Source organism: Felis catus, chromosome E1 (genome assembly GCF_018350175.1).
Source record: "Felis catus isolate Fca126 chromosome E1, F.catus_Fca126_mat1.0, whole genome shotgun sequence".
Classification (NCBI taxonomy): Eukaryota; Metazoa; Chordata; class Mammalia; order Carnivora; family Felidae; genus Felis; species Felis catus.
In genome coordinates, this window is record NC_058381.1 from 38,222,399 (window position 1) to 38,238,813 (window position 16,415).

Here is a 16,415-nt window from a genome sequence, read left to right on the forward strand (position 1 = left end):
GAGCCTGGAGCCTGTTTCCGATTCTGTGTCTCCCTCTCTCTCTGCCCCTCCCCCATTCATGCTCTGTCTCTCTCTGGCCCAAAAATAAATAAAAAACATTGAAAAAAAAATTAAAAAAAAAAAATTCTTTTCCAGCACCAAGGAAAGCAGTCGAGGGACAAGATTGCTGCTTTTGAGCCAAATGAGACCTGACCACCTCTTCCTGGTCGTGTGACCCTGGGCAAGTCACTGACCTCCCTGAACCTTTGTGTTTCTTCTGTAACATGGGGATCTGACATCATTGACGCGCAGGACTGTTAGGAGGACCAAGTGAGTGTTAATGTCTGCACAGCGTTAGCACCCTACCTGGCACATGGTTGGGCCCCTCAAAATGTTAGACCGCCTGTCATTTCTTCCCTTTCCTCTAGGATTCCCTCTGGCCGGATCCATGGGATCTGGCTCTCCAGTTGTCTAGGCTGCAGTTCCAAAGGCAGGGGGCACCAGGGAAGGACCGTTCTGCCACTTACCTTTCACGCGACCCCGAGTAACCGACTTTGCCCCCTACGGGCCCTTTTCCACACACACAAAATGGGATTGTGGCTGAATAATGCTTTCAAACATTTGGCTTTTTCTTTCCTCCTTTCCTCTCTTCCATTTGTCCCTTTATGTGGCTCCGTGGAGGTGGTAAGAGCCCACATCGTTCATTCTGAGCCTAAGGAAAAAGGGCTAAAACCTAGAGGTGATGTACCGAAAAAAGATGGGACAGGAATGTTTCAGTGGGAGCCAAAGGATCCCGGAGGGGCTTGCACAAGGCTTCTCCGGATGCTGTGTGGTACCTCTGGCAGGTGCAAGACCCTCAGGCCTTAGGATGGCGGAAGTCCCCGGGGACAGCCAGATCCTGAAGAGGCAGGCACGGATCACCAGCCATCCTCTGGGACACAGCTGCCCCCACTCTGACCCTCTGTCCACACAAGGTCACAGGAGCAGGAAGCCAAGCCCCAGAACAGCGGAGGTCCACCACTCCCCCCGAGCAAGGGTTCAGAGCCAGAAACACCACGGTAGAAAAATGAGGCAACCTTTCTCTCACGTCTGAGTGTGTGGACTGAGTTCACACCTGCTGCGGGGCTGATAAGACCTCACGCTTTCTGCGGGGAGTGCTACTGAGATGAACTGAGGTGGACTATATATAAAACACCCGGCCCTGAGCCGGGACGGTAATTTTCCCCTCGCCACAGTGACTTCCATCCCACAGTCCCGATGTGGGCCAGCACAGCAGTTGGAGTCCGGGCACGGAGTCCACTTGTTTGAAACCTGGCTCTGCCTCTGCCCAGCACGCGAGCCCAGCTCTCTGCGACTTAGGTCCCTCATCTGTGAAAGTCAAGGCGATTCCTATCCCCTGAGCTAATCCCTGGCAGGAATAGTTGTGATGTCCCATCCCAGGGTGGTAGCCCTTTCCCATGGCTTCTTTCGCCGCTGGGGCTCAGGCCTTACCTTCGGTGGTGAGGCTGTCGATGAAGAGGGAGGAGGAGGTGGTGGTGAGGTCCCCGTCCAAGGGGCTGAAGGAGCCGTTGGGGGAGGACGAGTAGTGGCCCTCGTCCTGGAAGTCCTCACACGTCCTGCCCTCCGCCTGCAAGAAAGACCCAGCGCCACCCTGGACCTCACCGGCCAGCGTGCTATGCAGAAGAGAGCCCTCGAGCGGGAGGACGGAGGGGGCCCCTTCATCCCTCAGCGGCCAGAAAACTTAAGATTCCCGTGCTTGGTTCAAGCATGGTAAACTAACCAAAGCTGAGCCCTGAGTGCATTTAAGCCTCCCACTTTATCCTGAAAACGTCTTATCTCCCAGGGCAATTTATCTGTCCGCTGCTTCGAATCCTTCCTCAAGGAAGAAGCTGAGATGCCAGTCTTAAACAAATAAAGCAAATCTGTACATTCAGCACGGCCAATGTCAGAAGGAGGCTGCTAGACAAGATTTTTTTTTTTTAAAGGAAAGGTTTTTATTTTTATTTTTTTTTAACGTTTTATTTATTTTTGAGACAGGGAGAGACAGAGCATGAACAGGGGAGGGGCAGAGAGAGGGAGACACAGAATCTGAAACAGGCTCCAGGCTCTGAGCTGTCAGCACAGAGCCCCACGCGGGGCTTAAACTCATGGACCGCGAGATCATGACCTGAGCCGAAGTCGGCCGCTTAATCGACTGAGCCACCCAGGTGCCCCGACAAGATTTTTTTTTTAAGGCCTCAGAAAGCTCATCCAGGCTTACTAATAAAATAGGTGGTGGTGAGCACACAGCCGTGGGGTCTGGGGGTTTACGTTTATTTAAAAAAATTTTTTTTAATGTTTATTTATTTCTGAGACAGAGAGAGACAGAGCGTGAGTGGGGGAGGGGCAGAGAGAGAGAGGGAGACATGGAATCCGAAGCAGGCTCCAGGCTCCGAGCTGTCAGCACAGAGCCCGAGGCGGGGCTCGAACTCACGGACCGCGAGATCATGACCTGAGCCGATCATGACCAGGCGCCTCTGGGGGGTTTAATGTTTAAATGTGGGGCCTTGTTGGGGTGCCTGGGTGGCTCAGTCGGTTGAGCGTCTGACTTCGGCTCAGGTCATGATCTCGCAGTCCGTGGATTGGAGCTCTGCATTGGGCTCTGTGCTGACAGCTCGGAGCCTGGAGCCAGCTTCGGATTCTGTCTCTTTCTCCCTCTCTCTCTCTCTCCGCCCCTCCCCACTCGCACTCTGTCTCTCTCAAAACTAAATGAACACTTAAAAAAAATTCTTTTCTAAATGTGGGGCCTTGCACTTTCACTATCCCACCAGTTGTGAGAGGCAGGTCAAATCATTACATCTCTCTATGCCTCAGTTTTCTGCTCTGAGCAGTAGGGGGCACCGGCCCCCAGCTCCTGGAGCTGTGGGGCTTCAATCCGAGCAGGTATAGGCACTTGCAGGGAAGTGCTGGGCGCACACAGTGTGCTCATACTGCAGGACGGGATGGAGAGAGGAAGGAAGAGGAAAAGGATGCACGGATGAATGGATCTGTCTGTGTGGGTGTGAGGTGTAAGAACAGGATGCTCCCCGCCCAGAATCAAAGCCGTTGTGCGTTCCGGAAAACTTGAGCAGTGAGAAGGAACCTGTATGGGATCCCAAATAGGAAATCCCCTCCTCACTCCCAGAACACTCCTCTTCACTCCCTGAAGAGCCTGAGGGCTGGAAGCAGGGCAGCTGCTCCTAGAATGTCACCAGCCTCCCAGAGGATCCAGCTGTGGCCCACACCATGCCCAGCATACCCTCTGCAAGCACCAAAACAGCTCCCAGAGAGCTGCCCACTCAAGGCCAAGTTTCCAGAAGGGCTTTTCTCAGGGACCCGCAGAACCCTCTAAAATCTCCCGAGTCTGGTCTAACTGGCTCAGAGCAGTCTGAGAGACAAGTCCCAGGTGGAAGGGAGAATTTCTTTGCCAAGAAACCAAGACGGCTTGCAAAGAGCTACGGGGGGCGGGGGGGGGGGGGGAGGACACGGGTCTGCTGGCAGCCCTGCCCCTCCCCACAACCTGGCTCACTTAAGCCTCTCACCTCCTGGGCACAGCCGTAGGCCAGCCACTCCTGGCGGTAGCGGTCAAAACCACTGGAGCACCTGCGGGGGGACCAGAAGATAAGAAGTGTGATGGGGTTGCCAGAGAAGCCCTCCTCTTCACTCTCTCCTGTTCAGTAGCAGCTCTCCGATGACGGGGCGGAGGGGGCTAACGTCCCAGGGCTGCGGTGATCCGGACCACCGGGCAGGTGCCCTCCTTGGCACCTGGCAGCTGTGGGATCAGGAGTCAGACCCTTCTTCCCCAACTACTCCTCCAAAAGGAAGGGAAGGTGTCTGGCGTCTCCACTCTCCTCCTGACCCAGCCCCCCAGGGCCAAGGTCACACCTGCCCAGATGTGTGCATACAGGGAGCTAGATGAACTGTATGACCTCAAATGAGCTCTAAGATCCCCTTGACTCTAGGCGGCCATGACATTGCTGAGAGTTCAGGGAATTCACAGCAACGTCTTCTGGGGAGAGTTTCACTCATTCACAGACGATCCTTTTTCTTTGGGGAGGGGCCTAAACTTGGCAAGGAGAAGCTGGGCTGGAGGTGGACTTCAGCACATTTAGCCAATACCTCCTGTGTGATCACTAAAGGGCAGAAAGGAGGGTCCTGCCAGCAGCTAGGAGAGATCGAAAACCAGCTGACCAGCGTCCCGGGAGAGGACACTGTGCAGCTCAGCTGGGCTGGAAGGTGCCAAGTGCTTCCCTAGGGAAGGGATGGGGGTATGCGGATGAACCAGAAAATGTTCTCCATGGCACCGTGCTCAAATGGAAATTCTTCACTCTGGTGCCAGGGGAATCCACCAAGCCCTGCTCAAGCTCTGGAACATCTGCACGGGAAGAATCAGATCATGAGCCACCAGTGCTGAGGAAGAATTCATCGCTAGTTAATTTTCTCCACTAGCAACCGCCCACCCATCTGCCAGGGGCCCAGTGAGGCGGAGGTCAGTTTTTCCTTCTGAAGATGCCTCCTGGGGCTCCGAGCTGCCCCTCCTGCAGCAGGGACAGCTGAATTAACCCCCACCCCCCACCCCTCCCAGGTCCTCTGTGCCCACTACTTTGGGACATTGAGGACTAGGCGGTCTATTGGGGGCTGGCAACTAAAGTTTCTTTTAAGCCAAACGAATTGATTCTTCCAAGCACTGAGCCTTTGACATAGGTCTAGGAGCACCACGTTCTAAGCTCCGAGCCAACCAACCCAGATGCAGAGAAGAAGGACATCAGGCATGGCCACTATTGGGCACCTCCTGAATGCCAAGTGCCGCCGCGGCCATATGCTGCTCCTGTAGTATTTCATGGGACCCTCACAAGGACACTGTAAAGCAAGGATTATGACTGCTCATTCCCCGGGCCAAATCCTGCAGTTAAAGTCATTTTAGACTCCAGAGTGTGCCCTTGGGGCGGGGGAGGGGCAATGTGGACTGAAAGGAAGACACTGGCCTTGGTAAATGAAATGATCTAAACCAGATCCAGCCCCAGGGCAAGGAGGGGAAGCTCTGGGAGGCTGCAGAAGGCTGAGTGGGTGGCGAGGAAGGGGAAGCTGGGAACCCACACGGTGACTGCAAGCAGCTGTTGGTGGGAGAGTCCATGGGGCTGGCCCCTCTGCACCAGCCCTGCCCTCTGGCTCTGTAGAGACCTGGAGTCAGCTCTCAGTTGGTGCTGAGGCTCCAGAGAGCTGGCAAGGAGGGGCCCACGCTGGGGTGAGCCCAGACCCATGGGCATCTGGGGGGACAGGATTTCAGCACCGCGTCAGCCTTGATTGCTCTCTGATGGAACTTCTGTGTCCTATAGCTGACATAACCACAGCAAAAGCGGTGTCCACACCCAAGGCCTTGCCCTCCCCTAACCTGACCAACCCTCATTAAACTGTCACGATCTCTGGGTTTGGGCGTATGTGTTAAATGGGGATGTGTCAATGGGAGGGTTTTGCTTTCATCTGACCCATTTTGAAGTTCTTATGGCTCAGCTCTCGCTGGATGCTGAGTCATGTGGTGGCAGCCAGCCCCAGGATTCCGGGGCTCATCCGAGGTCATCTGGATTATCTCTCGGCGCTGAGACAGTAGCTCTCAAACTCGAGAGTGCATAAGATGGATGGTGCTGCAGAGCTATTCTCCAGGAGGGCCCCAACCTCCAGGTAGGAAGGACACCCAGAAATCCCTCTCCCCTTGGCCCCCGGGGCTGTGTCCTGTGCCGGGCAGGCCACCTTTTAGCTCCTATTTCTGCCCTGGGCTATTTGAAAGGAGCAAAGGAAACACTGACAGATGCTTGCCAGCTGCCTGGAACTCAGAGACACTGTAATTTGCAACTTTCAAGATTGCTTCATAGGGCTTCCCACTCTCATGAGAGCCCTGGTCCCCAAAGAAATCGTTTTGTTTTGTTTTGTTTTCCCTTCCTGCTATTTATTTATCTTGGACAGGAGAACAGGGCTCGAATTCTGAGTCTAATCTGTGAGGAAATGATTTCAGAACAAGGAGTGGAAGATGAGTGGGGATTTAAGAAACTTATCCCTCTTTATCCCTCAGCCTGAATCTCACCCAGAATTTTCCCTGTTTCCAACACCAAGCAAACACAGCTTTGTAGCTTGCCCCAGCTTTCCACGGATGCCCGCAACTTCCACACCCCTGATTTTCAGGAAACCCCATTACGGCCCGAGAAAGATCTTAAGGCGGTGTTTGGGGGGTCACGGGACCCTCATCCAACGGCAATGGGTCTTTGGAGCTGGCGGGTCTCACATTTGTTTGCAGATGAGGCACTGTGTTAATATGCAGGTTTCTGGGCTTCTTTCCCAGAGATCCTGATGCAGGGGGCCTGGGGCAGGTTCCAGGAACCTGCATGTTCAACACAAGACCTAGCTGATTCTGGGATCCTCACATCTGTGGACCGTTCTCTGGGAAGCCCTGCGCTAGGATGAACCAACCCTTCCGGGTTTAAGAAGGCGCTACAGTAGATAGAATCTCTGAATAATCTCCCAGAAACCTAGTGTCACCACGGGGACCCTGCCACACAGTCACCTTGATCGGGCCTCGGGGAGAAACTCACTTCTGTGACATTCTTGTGCTACGGGGCACAATGGGCTGGCTAGAGATGCTCTCATGTTGGCAATGAGGCCCGAGGCAGGGAGGGGGCCATGCCACCCTCTGCCCCTCCTCCAAGGCCTCCTGGGGAACCAGAGGGTCAGCCCAGCACAAACCTCTGGAGGACGTGGCACCAGCTGCAGTTGAAGGTCAGGTCCGAGGACACGCAGGCATCACAGGTCCGATGCTGCAGGCAGGCTGCAAGAGAGAAGGCAATTGTCCCTGAGCATCAGACCCTCCACAGACCTCCAAAAGGCGCAACTCTCCCAAATGCTGGGTCCTTACAGAACTACGGAGTCTCTGACTGGCAGGGACCCTAGAGGTCATTAGTGCCACCCTCCCTTGAGTCCAGCCCTGATTCTTCCATCTCTTTCTCCCTCCTTCCCTTTTCCTCCTTCCTCCTTCTTTCTGTCACCAGGGGGGCAGGCCCCCAGCGGGTGCTGGGGATTCTGCAGGAAGTCTTCTCTGCAGAGGCAGACTCACTCAAACAGATAATCAAACAAAAATAACTACATAATCACCATTGCGATGAGGTTTGTGAAGCACATACAAAGGGATCTCACCTAGTCTGGGAAGTTATACTGCTGGGCCGTGGCCCACAATTACAGGGTTGCAAAGGACTTCAATGGTCCTACCAGGTATTCATCCACTCATGCATGCATTCATTCATTCTTTCAACAAATATTTACTGAACGCTTACCACGGGCCAGGCCCTGTCCCGGGTGCCGGAGATGCAGTGGTGAAGGGGCAAAGACAGAAATGCTGCCTGCATGGACCCTGCAGTTGAGTGGAGGAGACGGCCAACAAATACACAGACAAGGGGGCACCTGGGTGGCTCAGTCGGCTAAGCATCTGACTTCCGCTCAGGTCATGATCTCGCGGTCCGTGAGTTCGAGCCCCGCGTCAGGCTCTGTGCTGACAGCTCAGAGGCTGGAGCCTGCTTCAGATTCTGTGTCTCCCTCTCTCTCTCTCTCTCTCTCTGACCCTCCCCCAACTCGCACTCTCTCTCTCTCTCTCTCTCTCTCTCTCTCAAAAATAAGTAAACATTAAAAAAACAAATACACGAAGTCTACACTAGGGTTTCCAGCGCTGGACTGTGAAAAAAAGTGGCACAAAACCAAGAGGCAGAATGACAGGGGCGGCGGGGGGATGCATTCTGGTCAGGGAGGTTGGTAAAGGCTTCTCTGAGGAGAGGTCGTTTAGGCAGAGCCTGGGAGAAGGCAGGAAGCAAGCCTGGCTGCTCTCCTGGAGGAGGCGAAGTGCAAGCAGAGGCCTGGGAGGAGCATGTTTCAGCCTTTCAGCCGTGTTCTCAACAGCAGCCGGGATGCTAACAGGCTGGGTGGAGTAGACAAGCTGAGGGTGTTAGAGGAGGAGCGAGAGCTGGGGCCTGGCCTGGGGCAGTGCAGAGCCAGAGAGCAGAGGAGTTAGTGGGAACAGGATGCTGGAGGGTGCGTGGACCCCTCCTCTGGCACCAGCCAGGCACAGGAGCAGAGAGGGCCTGGGGGTGGGGGGGCAGGAGGTATGGGGCTGGATTTTAAGAGTTTTCGTTTGCAATCGAACGGCACCCACTGAAGTGAACCAGAATGACCTCTGAGTAGCAAGCAGCTGCCACAAAGCCCATGCATTTTATTACAAGCAGAGCCAGGCCCTCCCCCAGAATAACTGTGTGTAATCTAAAGGCTCATCTGATGAGCAGCTGAACGGAACACCCCGATATAGCAGCAAGAAGTGACAACTCACTCAGAGAAACGACCACTCATTCAATACACATCACACACACTTCTTCACTTTGTGAGTCTTCACGGGACTCTACCGCAATCCACTAATTGGGGAGCCAGTTTGCTTTCCGTGGGCCCCCAACAAGATGGCAGCCGGGAACCAGCCCTTGGCGAGTGGGAGAAAAGCTGTTGTGGGCACAGCGTGGCCACCTGCAGTCACTATGGGAGGGACGGGCTGTAGGTGGCACTGTGTCCTCTCAAAAGAACGAGAGCTCTCTGGCTGCTTCGTTCCCTGGTGTATCCAGAGGTCCTAGAATAGCACCTGGCACGTGGTAGGCAGTTTACAAATGTTTACGCAATTGATGTGTTGATGCTTTGTTATCCCCAGTTTACAGAGGAGGGAACTGAGAGGCTTACAGAGAGTCATGAAGCTAAGAGTGGCAGGTCTGGGTTTGAGCTGAGGTCTGTGCGAGCCAAAAGCCCGAGCTCTTGGCCTTGAGATCCCACTGTGGGTTTCCCTGCCCCCTGCTCCCACCCTCAGCCCACGCCACCTCTTCATGAGTGTCTCTTCTAGACAAGGGACCGGGAAGAACCAACCACAGAGCGCAATGGCTTAGAGACAGCCCATCCACACCTCTGGAAGAATCGTGGCTAAGTCCTCCTCCACCCAAAGGTAACAGAGCCATCCTGCACTGGGGGGATGCAGAGTTTTCTCAGGACCAAGGTAACCAGCCTTCCAGGGGTTCGAATCACAGCCTTGGTAGCGCTGGCCCCTCCCCTGGCAGCTGTATCTACATGGGCACCCACACAGGAGCCCGTGGCCTGCTCATTCCAGGGACTCCGGAGGCCCCTTGAAAGGCTCTAGTCAAAAAACCCTGGGAGCTTCCGTGAGGTACGTGTAACATCTACTGACCTTTAATTCTCGTCTGCATTTCAGATGTCCTGTGCGCTATTAAATGCTCACGAAATTCACCGGAGGGGTGAGAAGTGGCTGAAACATACAGACGGTGTCCCAGAAACGTATTCCCGGGACGTTTCACTTCTGCCCAGGCAGTTATCCTGCCCTTGGATGTCCTTGCTCCTAAGTGCAGTTTATTCAAGGGCTAGGACTGAGGTTCGCTCTCAGCGTCCTTGAGGAGCCCCTGGTTCTCAGGCCCCACGTCTTTCCTGCCCGGAAAGAGCGCAGTGGGGGTGAGGGTGGCGCTGTGACCTGCAAGTGGTCTTATGACCCTGTGGTGTCTGTGTCCGTCCTTCCTCTTTTCCAGGGGAAGACACCTGCTGAGCCCAAATAAACCTTAACAATTAAAAAAATAAAAAACAGGGGCGCCTGGGTGGCGCAGTCGGTTAAGCGTCCGACTTCAGCCAGGTCACGATCTCGCGGTCCGTGAGTTCGAGCCCCGCGTCGGGCTCTGGGCTGATGGCTCGGAGCCTGGAGCCTGTTTCTGATTCTGTGTCTCCCTCTCTCTCTGCCCCTCCCCCGTTCATGCTCTGTCTCTCTCTGTCCCAAAAATAAATAAAAAACGTTGAAAACAAAAATTAAAAAAAAATAAATAAATAATAAAAAACAAATAAAAATGCAAGAATAAGGGACACCTCACCTGGGCGTCTGGGCATCTGGCTCTTGATTTTGGCTCAGATCATGATCTCACAGTTGGTGAGTTCAAGCCCCATGTCGGACTCCAGCCTGCTTGAGATTCTCTCTCTCTCAAAATAAATACATAAACCTTTTTAAAAATGTTTTTTCATTTTTTGAGAGAGAGAGACAGAGACAGAGCATGAACAGGGTGGGGGGGGGTTGGGGGGAGTGGGGGGCAGAGAGATAGGGAGAGATAGAGAGAGAATCTGAAGCAGACTCCAGGCTCTGAGCTGTCAGCACAGAGTCTGACGCGGGGCTCGAACCCACAAGCCGTGAGATCATGACCTGAGCCAAATTGGGGCGCTCAACCGACTAAGCCACCCAGGCGCCCCCAAATAAAGAAATAAACTTAAAAAAAATGGCAAGACCAGGAGTGCTGTCCTCCTCTCCCTCTCTCTCCCCAGCTGCCCTGACCATATCCTGAAGAGCATCTAACCTTGATCCTGTGGGGTCAGCAGCAGCTGGGGCCTCAGCCATAGTGTGCCTTCAACTGTAGGTGAGTGGGGTGGAGGGTGAGTGGGGTGCGGGAGGGCGGTGCAGAGGGCCTGGCCATGGTTCTTGGAGGGCTGCAGGATAAATTGCTTTACTGTCTCCTGCCTGTGGACTCCCACATTGCCCCTCCTCTAAGGAAAATGCAATAAGAAATTTAAGGACTGATCTGTTCAGTTCCTGGATTACCTTCCCTGGGGGCTGAGTCTAAAAATTCTGGGAGGTACACCTTCCCTGGGTTTAATTGTGTGTTAGTAACAATAGCTGTCATGTGCCAAGTACAAACCACGCCCCAGGCCGGGGATGCGCCAGTTGGTTGTCAGAGCTTCCATTCACTCATGTCCCCGACTCTACTTACTGTGGTTCTCACTCTTACCACAGCTCTGGGAGGGAAGGAGTGCCAGGCCCATGTGACACATGAGAAATGGCAGCCCAGAGAAATTATGTGGCTATATCCACCCAGGGATCAGTGGTGGGCCTGGGAATGGAACCCAGATTGTCTGACTATAACGCTCTTTGCAGGACACTGGGAATGACCCCTACTCACTTGGCAGTGGGGTGAACTCCACAGCTGACATGCTGGTGACCTTGCTGGGGTCCAGCTCCACACGGTGGTATTCAAAGATAGTCCTCCGCCGAGATTCTGAAACAGAGGCAGAGCCTGTCATCAGGAGCACCTCACGGCCGGAGGGCTCCAAGGCTTGTACCTGGAGCCTGACAGGTGGGCAGGGGATTGCAGCGAGTGGAACAGGGAGTCAGTACGCAGCCGCTGAGGGCAGGAAGTAAGCTCATCAACCTGGGACAATGACGTTGGAGCTGCAGGGAGGCAGGAAGACAAGAACTGACCCTGAGAGGAGAGCTTTGTATTGTAGGCAGGTTAAACTGCTCAGGGCAGAGGCCCGGCGCTGCTGAGGTCAGGACATAGGAGCTCCCATGCTTCTGCATGGCTCTGAGCCTTCACAGCTGCTGTTCTCTTGATTCATAATGTTCTTCCACCCCTCCTCTCTTTGTCTAGCTCAACCTTCCAGATCCAGCTCAGGGTTCCTTCCTTAGCCAGCTCCCTCCCCGTCTCCACTCAGGCCAGGTGCCCTGTTCCCACTGCACTCACCACATTGTGTGGTCCTTAGGGTCTATTTGGAGGGCGGAGCCATTAGACTGGGAGCATCTGGTCCTGAACCTGACCCACAGTGAGCACTCTGCAAACATCTGCAGATGCACAGGCTGAACTTAGAGAAACTCTCCCCTCCTGGATGGAGGCCAGAGCAAGGTTTAGGGCCTGGGGCTTGGCTTATGTCCTGCCTCAGTCCCTGCACGAACTCCCTACAGGACATCAGAGTCAAGAGACCTGAGTTCTGATTCCAGTTCTGCTCCCCTTCTTAGGCCTCAGTTTCTCATTTGTGATGTGGAAAGACAGAAACACCTCCCACAACACCCTTGGGAGGACAAAAGTGGAACTGTAGATGAAATGACTTCTCCTAAAATGACAATCTGTGATGCTTTGATGTTTCCCACGACATCCCCATACCCACCCAAGAACCATGACTTGGGGTTGATTTCCTTAGGCTCTGAAAGGCAGGCAGGTAGGTGCTGAGCTTTGTGAATGAGCTTCCCTACAAGGGGAAGGGGTTGCATAGTGTTTGGCCTGCCCACCACCCCTTCTTCCTTTAGGAAACAGCATCCCCCTTGGGGATACTACCCCTAGTCCATTCCTACATGTGGCCTGCCCTGAAGCTACCATTTTCCTCCATGACCCCGCCTCCCTGGCTACACAGTGATTGGTCCAGGGCTGGGCATCTGAGGCAAGCTGGACCAATCAGAGACCTTCCCTGGGACTTTTCAACTGTAAACAAAAGACCCTTTGCTTTCTAGTAATGAAGCTGAGAAAATGCACGCTCCAGGTCTGTGAATGGCCACAGGTCCGATGAAGCAGGAAGTTCTGGTGGCTTTCTAGGCTCTGGTGTCCCAGGACCTGCCCTGGTCCCTGTCTCCCTAGCCATCAATTCTTCCTTTGGTTCTTTGGGCTACTTCATATCCCCTTTTCCACTTAAGCTTGTTGAGTTGGGTTTTTATTACTAGAAACCCAGAATAGGCAAGGATACATGTTTCTCTCTCAGCTGAGCATCTCAACTCTCAGCATCCTGCATCCTGTGCAATGGCTGGATGTCCCATCCCCCCACCCCCTCCTGAATGAAGACTCCAGGGGAGCATCTGCTTCCTAAAAGAACATCTCATCTACGTTTCTATCATATATTTATCCCCAATCTTGGAATCAATGTCTCCTACTTAACCCAGGATTGAACCCCCAGTTGGTCTGGCGCTAAGACATGCTGTCTTCCTCTGACCCCACACTGCTCTGCAGCAGAGTAATGATGGACACCTCAGCCCCTGATACGTTCCCAACTGCAGAATGTCCTGGAAACATTCTATGCAATGAATGAGTCCTGACTTGTGGCATCTGCTGATTTCTGTGATGTAAATACTCCCCGTGCTGATTCCAAACTACCAGTTTGGAGTCACTGAACACAGAATTGGGGAAAGATGTGGTCACTCTGCTCGTGTGACTCCTCACAAAGGTCTCTAGCACACCGTGGTTATGGTTTCTTTTTTTTTTTTCTTTTGAAAAAAATTTTAATGTTTATTTTTGAGAGAGAGAGAGACAGCATGAGTAGGGGAAGGGGCAGAGAGAAAGGGAGACACAGAATCCGAAGCAGGCTCCAGGCTCTGAGGTTTCGGCACAGAGCCCGACGCGGGGCTCGAACTCACGCAACTGCGAGATCATGACCTGAGCCGAAGTTGGACGCTTCACGGACTGAGCCACTCAGGTGCCCCCATGGTTTCTTTACAGTAGTCCTCCTTATCTGCAGTTTCCCCTTCCACGGTTTCAGTTACCCGTGGTCAACCATGTCATTCGCCTCACTTCATCTCATCACACAGGCATTGTATCAGTCACCTCCCATCCTCACAAGAAGGGTGAGATTGGTACAATAAGATATTTTGAGAGGGAGACCACGTTCACATAACTTTTATTACATTATATTGTTACAATTGCTCTATTTTATTACTGGTTGTTGTTAATCTCTTACTGTGCCTAATTTAGAAATTAAACTTTATCATAGGTAGGTGCATATAGGAAAAAACATAGTATACATAAACTTCAGTGGTTTTAGGCATCCACTGGGAATCTTGGAACATGTTCCCTTGGATAAGGTGGGGGACTACTGGATTTGTGTTTCTAAAAGAGTAGAAGGGAAACATTTACAATGTTTTTTTTAAGAATAAATAATCAAGGGGGCGCCTAGGTGGCTCGGTTGGTTAAGCGTCTGACTTCGGCTCAGGTCATGATCTCATGGTCCGTGAGTTCGAGCCCCACATCGGGCTCTGTGCTGACAGTTCAGAGCCTGGAGCCTGCTTCGGATTCTGTGTGTGTGTCTCTCTCTGTACCTCCCCAGTTAGTACTTTGTCTCTCTGTCTTACTGTCTCTCTCAAAGATAAATAAACATTTAAAAAAATTTAGATAGGGGACACCCAGGCAGCCTTCCACAGCTCCATCCCACCCACCACCCCCAGAGGCTGTCTCTCCTTCTGAAAAATCATCCTTTTGAGCACGAAAATGTAATAGGGGGGAAAAAAGTGAAATTCCAGGTCTTCCAAGGAGCCTGAGACCATGGGGTCTGGAGTCTATGTGAATCTTTCTTCCTTTATCTGCTTCCTCTTTCAAGGCTAGCTCAAAGGTCATACCCTCCTTGAAGGCTTCTCCACCCTCCTCGGACACAGTTAGTTGGTGGCCCCTCTTCTGAGCTTCACAGCCTCCTGCACAATGTCTAGTGTCACCTGTACACGGATCCATCAGTATCAACTTTGCTGGCCACCTGCCCCACCAGGCTGTGAGCTCCCCCAGGGCAGAGCCTGCTAGTTATTTGTGTCTGTCCCCCAGCCCCTAGCACCGGGCCCTGCACATAACAGGGCCTCAAGAAATGACTGTAAATGAATGAATGGATTATAGGGAGCCACAAAAACCTCAGCAACTTATTATAACTTCAGCCCACAGCCCAAAGGAAGAATGCCCTTCCTCCCTAACCCACCACAGGCCACGGCTTCTCCCAAAAGGGCGGCCCCCAATGGGCTGCAGAAAGCCAGACATGCCCCTTCCTAACTTAGAACTCCAAGTGGAGGGAGAGCTGGCTTTCAGGATTTCTCCCCCTGCAAGGATGTGAGAGAGACCTTGCACCCAGGATCAGAAGGAAGGAGAAATGGGAGGGACCAATGGAGCCAGGGTTGGGCAAAATGGAGACATGAACTTGTCAACGCGCCCAGTTCAGGGGTAGAGACAGACACACAGCAGCCAGGGAAGGCGAGGTTCCCAGCAAACCTCACACCAGAATCTAGGGATGGGTCTCCCCACCACCTGGGCTGGGGAACAGAGTTGAGGATGTGCTTCAAGTGAGGATGCAGCCAGACAGGGTCAGATGCCCTGCAAAACCTGACACAGCCCTAACCCAAGGCAGGGGAGATGAGTGTGGTAGGAAGGGGGGCAGGGGGAGGGTGGGTGTATGGAAATATACCTCCGATTAAAAATATTTGCTCACTTCAACTGTTGCCAGCTTGTACTTGATTGAGTGTATGGCTTTGGGAATATTTTTATTTCTCTATAAACAGAACTCTTAATATCCCCGCCTGAGTTATTTGCTTTTGGATTAGCTCGCCAACATCTGGGGCTCACCCAAGGACGATGACGTCCATCTGCATGACCAACAGATCTCTCCAGAACTGAGACAGAGGCTGCCCCAAAGCCACATTTCTGGCAGTTTGAGACATTCTGCTTTATCTCTGTTTCCACTCATCAAAGATTCAGAAATACTAGGGTCCAGACACAGAAGGCCCAGCTGCCCAAACAAGAAAATTAAAAAAAAAAATTTTTTTTTAATGTTTATTTTTGAGAGAGCGAGTGAGACAGAGTGCAAGCGGGGGAGGGGCAGAGAGAGAAGGAGACACAGAATCTGAAGCAGGCTCCAGGCTCCGAGCTGTCAGCACAGAGCACGATGCGGGGCGTGAACTCGCAAACCGTGAGATCATGACCTGAGCCAAAGTTGGATGCTTTAACTGACTGAGCCATCCAGGCGCCCCACCAAGAAATGTTAATGGCTCAAAAGAGAGGTTTGCATGTCCCGTGTTGTTTCAAAACAAGACACCAGTGGGGAAGGGTTGGATCAGTCAGAAGAGATCAGACTGACAAGTCCTGTCACAAACTGCCCTCCAAAAGGGGTGGTCACGATACAAAAGATATAAGATGGCGGTTCCAGAAAAAGTTTTCACCTACTCGTTCATGTATTTCTTTGCTCATTTGATTATTCATTCAATAATCATAAATGGAGCCCTAGCAGGGACCCCCAGAGGTAAACACAAAGGAACAGGACTACAATTTGGAGCCCTTAATAATGAAATCCTCATTAACTGATTCCACTAATTCAGCATCTCAGTTCTGACGTCGCTACACTAACGTTGCTTTTATGCTGTCCATGAAAGAAAGAGTTTTTTAGGCAAATGAATAGAGGAAATTATACTGACTTGTGGGTGAATAGAGGAAATTATACTGACTTCTGGGGGCCCCTGCAGCCAAATAAAGAGCATATAAGTTACCCTGTGTGTTTTGCCTGCCTCTGCAAATAGCTGCTGCTAACTGCACGTAGATCTTTGCATCAGGCGCGCTCTACAGATTCTCTGCTGCAAAATCGATGCAGCAGTTTATATATGTAAATGGCAAGAAAAACTCTGGCCGCTTGCAGCACCTCCTCCCCTCAATGCCAGGAGTGAGACTGCTCTGAATTCCCTCCACCCTCAGGTAAAGGTGGGAGGAAGGTATTTGGAGCCTGGGGAAGGAGACGGTCCCCCAGGCCAGGTTCAGGGGCTGGGGGGTTTCTGGAATAGTGGGGAAACCAAACTCCACCTCTCCTGGCAC

The 16,415-nt window shown here is 52.6% G+C and overlaps 1 protein-coding gene across 3 annotated transcripts in view; it reads right to left on the minus strand.

The window, feature by feature from the left end:
• PLXDC1 (plexin domain containing 1) overlaps positions 1 to 16,415 on the minus strand; it is a 63,580-nt gene that overhangs the window by 10,048 nt on the left and 37,117 nt on the right. For 2 of the 3 annotated variants that reach the window (XM_045044386.1, XM_011289170.3), the window contains exons 8-11: positions 11,007 to 11,102; positions 6,733 to 6,814; positions 3,540 to 3,600; positions 1,471 to 1,606 (exon numbers count right to left, since the gene is read on the minus strand). In XM_045044386.1, the coding sequence (XP_044900321.1) occupies positions 1,471 to 1,606; positions 3,540 to 3,600; positions 6,733 to 6,814; positions 11,007 to 11,102 (375 nt within the window). Of the gene's footprint in view, positions 1 to 1,470; positions 1,607 to 2,728; positions 3,101 to 3,539; positions 3,601 to 6,732; positions 6,815 to 11,006; positions 11,103 to 16,415 lie in introns of those variants that run through there. The other variant, XM_045044387.1, reaches the window with a different exon arrangement.